The 5,756-nt window shown below is 36.3% G+C and overlaps 1 protein-coding gene across 1 annotated transcript; it reads right to left on the bottom strand.

Annotated features, from left to right (window-relative positions):
- Positions 1 to 804: 804 nt before the first annotated feature.
- On the bottom strand, positions 805 to 1,939 carry LOC129280996 (exostosin-1-like). Its single transcript, XM_054917020.2, has one exon. The coding sequence runs from the start codon at positions 1,690 to 1,692 to the stop codon at positions 805 to 807; it is 888 nt and encodes a 295-aa protein (XP_054772995.2). The 5' UTR covers positions 1,693 to 1,939.
- Between the last annotated feature and the right edge of the window lie 3,817 nt (positions 1,940 to 5,756).

The raw sequence follows: 5,756 nt of genomic DNA, 5'->3' as shown, positions 1-5,756 counted from the left end.
GAATTTGATTGGCTGATAAGCAATGTTACTATGGTAACTGTCGGATAAAACAAGACTTGTCAGATAAAAAGTCCTTTCATGAAACACTCCCCAGGAGAAACGTTGGTTTGTAAGGTAAGAGCATGAATCAGGCCCAGCTGACCAGGTTGCTGAATTTGCTCAAAATTTCTAATTCTCTTTATTTTGATTTTTAGAAGAAAATTTGATGTCCATCGTACCAGTTGAAGAGTTAGCATAATTTATAATTGCAAAGTTCTCTACACTGTAGTAGTTCCCCTTGTACATGTACATGTATTACCATCAATCACCAATATCAAATTATTACACTTTCATTAAAAGTAGGCTTCATCAACAATGTTGGACAGGTCACATCATATACCCCCAAGTTTTAGAAGGGGGAGGGAAGTGAGGTAAAAATTATTATTTAAAAAAAATTGAAAGATAGAAACATACACATCTTCATTTTTTTTCCTTTCACCCAAGTCAACACAAAAAGAGCTGGAAAAAAATTAAACCACCCCCCCCCCCCAAAAAAAAGGAAGTTTTAATCTCCCACACACCTGAACTGAATATGATCAAAGTGTCTAGAGATGTTACATGATTTTTTTAATTCTATAGTATAACACTGTAGACCTGTGTTAAGCTAACTGCTAAGTAAAGTCTAAAGTTTTTTACAGGAAATGTAGAAATGAACAAAGAGTATTAAACCATGCAGAAAAAATGATAAATTTTAAAAACATATTTTCAAGTATTTGACTCATAATTTTAAGGTAAAAAATGCATTAAAAATGAAAACTTTTATACTTACTTGTCGAACTCTGTATTATCATGGTCACAGCGTACATCTTTATGCTTCTGCCAGTTTTTTCCATGTTTGCATGTGGTGAGAAGTATTATATCCACTCCATTATGCAAGTGATAAAGGGCATTCCTAGTGTCTGACCCGATCCCAAATAAATAACGCTTTCCTTTAAATGCTAATAAATACTTTCTTTGTACTGGAAAATTGTTTCCTTGCAAGTCCCCTGAACTGCCCCCTTTTTGGGGATGTGTTTTGGCAAACAGCGGCAGTGAGATGTCAAAGCGAGGCCTGAAATACTGTTCGGAGAAACTTGCTTTTGCCAAAATCGCATCTCCCATGTTAAACCCCAAATCTTCCGAGTAGTCAGGCCATGTCCCTGAATAGAGGTTAAAAATAAGGTGGTTTTTTCCATTATTCCAATGGCTCAACTTTGATATACTGCTCTCTATGTTTTTAACATATGTAGATGAGAGTTTATCTCTGTCTAAGGTATCTATTGAAGTCACAAACAGACATGCTTCATCTGCATTGGTAGTGAAGTATCTCGACTCACGGATGGAAGTTAAAATGTCCATGTACAACTGGCTGGGTTTTTGATAAGATACTGGATAAATAAACACTTTAAAACCTTCTTTACATTTTGAAAAATCAAAACATGTCTCCATCCGACACTTCTTGTCTTTTCCCCGTGCCGGAATGTCATGTAAGCTCGATGTTTTACCATCTCGCTCGTAGTTCGTTTCCGACCGGTCCTCGATGGATCGCAGCCGGGCAGCCAGGGTAGCTTGCTCCCTCTGCGGGCCGTGTAGCATGTGTAATCCCCCATAGTATAGCAGCAGGAGTAACAACCCTGTGAAAAGTACTAAAATATATCGTTTGCGGGCTTGCATGACTCTGACCGGCCCTCAGTCATTAGCCGGTAACTCAAACGGCACCTCTATGCTATTCCTTGCGAAGATTATCATTGAAAAAGATGTATTACGGTGGACATTCCAGAATCCATCATGTAAGTCGCCATGTTGTTTTGAGTCTCCATCCAAATCTACCGTGGGCATTGAATGCAACGTACACAATGCTTGTAGACTAGACACAGCATCGGATCGGCTCGACGCTCCCAAATTGACCCCAAGTCGAGATTCATCGATCCACGGTGGGGTAATAGACCCAAGGTACTGGTTCCTCATGCGTATACTGAAGTTCAGTGGTACACATGCGGACGTTGTCTGACAAGTTGAATGCCCGTGGTTCAATACCCATCGAACTGGTGACACAGAACAGACAACCTATTTACATTTTCCACTTAGGTTCTTGGCTTGTTTTTGTTGTTGGGTTTTTTTTTTCATCTGAAACATGGAAGAAAGTGGAGCGGGATACCCGCGGGGCGGTAGAATGAGAAAAAAATAACACCCGATTTAATTTCACATCACTATTTATTTAGAAAGGATTTTCATTTGATTAGCCTACAGCGGTTACCCCCTGCTGAAAAATAAAACAAAATATAGATAACTTATCCTCTATTCTTATTTCAAAGTGTACTTGAAAATGTATATTTCAACTATAATAGAAGATACAGTATCACGTAAAGTCTGAATAAATAAATATTTTAAAATGCTGAAACGGGGGAAACGGGGCCTGTTTAGGACTGTTTGCAGTAACTCATGAAGAGGGATACACATCTCACCAATGAAATAATGCAAATTGTGGAGGGCGTGCTGATATTTCCCCTATATTTTGACCTGAGAAATTACAGTTTTCAGTGTCATTTTTTTCAATAAAGAATTAAGTAAACGAGCACAAAGCGCTAGCTGAATTCTTTTTGCGATTTAGACCCCCAAAACGAGACATGAAGCACCTTGTGTATTCATGAACTCGACGCATATCTAACCAAAAAAATATTGCAAATGCAGGTGAAAATATTTAATATAGGCCTTCTAACATGAAATTGAACATTTCAAGGACTGACTGTGGAATTTCATGAAGAGGATGTACGTATCTCGATAATCAAATAATGAAAACTCGAATCGCGTAAGTTTTTTTCTTCTCCCCCCCCCCTTTGTTTTTAATTTAGTTTAGTTTCTTCCTCCTCTCAAAATTTCCCCCTCTTTTTCTTCTCTCTTTCTTCTTACAAAATGATTGTTAATTGTTTGGTCTGATGGTGGCAGGTCTTGAGCAAAAGTTGCAGCATCAAATCCCTGTCGATTGTTATAAAAAAAAAATTACTAATTATGCCAATGGTGGATTTGTTAAAAACTAGGCCTTAACATCATCTTTTATCAAAGGCATACATAAAACGAGTAATTTTATTCATCTAAACTATATATTCTGATATTTTTCAATAAACTTATTGATTTGGATTTTTGTAGCCAGCATTCAGTTTTTATAATATATCAAATCCCCTACAAATATATTTGCGGGGGAGGGCACTTTTATAAAAGTGCCCTCACCCACTCCATTCTTGCATGCCATATCTGAACAGAACAGCAATTGCTGTTCATCATAAGCATTATCTTCTTGATTAATATTTATTGTTGCAATATTTAGAACCTTCAACCACCATGTTAACCAGTTTATTAGTTTCTTCCACTCTTCCGTTATATTTTTGCTACTAGTACTGTTGATGTTGTGTGTAACTTGTAAAACCTCGTAAGATGTTTCAACAAGCGACGTTTTCATGTATTTTGTGTTACTTTATTCAAAACTACTCCTTACAAATTTTGATCAACCTTTCAGTGAATTCTTCTTTTTTTTAAATATATGTCCTACATATTGTATACTTTTTTTTATCTGAGAAAATGAATACATATAAATTGAACTCAAGTGAATATCGAGAGAGAACTTCCCAAACACACTTTATATTTCGTACAGAATAATGCAATGGTGTGAAGTAAATTGCCCCCAAAACAGTGCATCTGAAGTCATTGTCTTAAAAAATACACGAAAGTTGCAAATCTTTTTACTATCACCCCATCTCTATGTCTGTCAATCATTGAGCGTGTTGACAATAGCTTAGGTGCCTTCATTCACATGATGATATTTTTTTTTACAAAAGCGTGACAATGAAACGTATTAAATAATTGGAGATGTTTTCTCTTTTTTTGACTTATAAATTACAAAAATAAGTATTAAAAAAAAAGAAAATTAAATTCATTCTACGGGCTGCCATGAAATCAAGAAAATCGAAAAATAGATAATAATCCAGACGGAGCAAAGTGAAAGAGAATAATACACAGAAAAAGAATAAGCATAAACCCTTAAAATGTTTATTTTTATGTTTTTTGCCCTGTGAATGGGGTGCTGAAATTGCAAGAATGTAATGTAGTTACATTTACTTTTTCTCATAATTATCAAATTATATTTCTTTTCTTGTGCTCTCGGTGCTAAGGGCACTTTCTTTCTGACCCCCTCCACAAGACACACTATTATTTTCCAAAACAGTGAAAAATATCTGGCCGTCATCCTGAAGGTGGCGCTGTTCCATTTTATTTACTTTGGTTTTTATTTCCCTAATCACTTCCATCGATGATGCAGAGCACAACGAGTCTAATTTCTGCGGGAATTTCTGCTTGTTCGTTTTGTTATCAATTGGTTCATTCGCTTCTTTGTCGAATGTATCAAAGAGTTTCGTTTATTTGCCTTTTTCATTTAAATTTCACCACAATGACAATTACTGGAATCATCCATCTGGGGCCAGGGGAAAGGCTGTGCACGTATTGAATGCTTTCGCGTTTTCGAAGGGGGGGGGGGGGGGGGGCAAGTTCATTCAAATTCAGTTGCATGTAAATAGAGGTGGAATGTTCTTGAAAATATTTGTCAGCCCCCCAAAATAATAATGTACAGACAATGCACATATTACAACTTTGTTTAATCATGGTTTTCATTTTTATTTGACAAAGATAAAGCAAGCCCCATTACAAAGGTTCCTTTTTATTCAGGTGTATGAAAACGAGGGGAAAATGTTGATTTCAACTTGTTTGATTCATTTCAGATACCCATCGTGTTTTTCTTCACATACCATCCATGAATAATGTGATGAAAAAAAAAGTATTTTTATGTTTTTTTTTTATGTTGGCTTTATTTACGATCAAAATCCAGACACGGGCCCATATGCTATATAGTAAGGTGATTACAGCAATTCAATGAAATGTTCATGTGCAGCAGTCCCTGATCTGCTGATCAGTGGCTGCAGTCCCCTAATTTGCAGATGTCTAAATTCGCCTGTCGATAAAGAGATGGTGCTATGTAGAGCGCATCCAGGTTTTGCCAAGAGGGGCTGAAAAAATTGTATCCAAATTTTACCCCCTTCCCCCATTGGTCGCTGTAAGGACCAACAGCAGTGTGTGTGTTGGGGGATCCTATAGAGAGGAATTCCTCATCAATATCATCAAAATCGTCATCATCCTCATCCTCATCCTCATCATCATCATCATCATCAACATCATCGTCATCATCATCCTCATCATCACCATCATCATCATCACCATCACCATCATCATCATCATCATCATCATTACTAACATCATCACAATCTGACCCCACCCTCCACTTCAAATATTCTAGACCTGGTTCTAAATGAAGCTCCTTATCACCACTTTCTTCCGTTTGCATATGTTATTCTTCGTACATTACTCATTTCATGCATTATGTTGTTGTTAATGTCACTTTTTCTTCCCCTCTTTTGGCCACTATCATTATTCTAATAATATGTAATTGAATATTAATGAATAATTTGATTTGATTTGAGGGGTCCACGATTTACAAGCACAGTTTCACAGTGGACCTCTCCATTTCCAGCATGTTATTTTCGGCTACAAATATTTAATGATCCATATTAAGTTTCTTTATTACATTTCCAATGTTATAACTGTATTTTTTATGGATTTTGTCTACTGTTTTGTTGGGAATGAGAAAAAATAAAACTGAAACCGAGGTTGAATGTAACAATTGGTTTTCCATT

The sequence above is a fragment of the Lytechinus pictus genome, chromosome 1 (genome assembly GCF_037042905.1).
Source record: "Lytechinus pictus isolate F3 Inbred chromosome 1, Lp3.0, whole genome shotgun sequence".
NCBI lineage: Eukaryota > Metazoa > Echinodermata > Echinoidea > Temnopleuroida > Toxopneustidae > Lytechinus > Lytechinus pictus.
The sequence above is the reverse complement of the archived record's forward strand: the minus strand, read 5'-3'. Positions and strand labels throughout refer to the sequence as shown.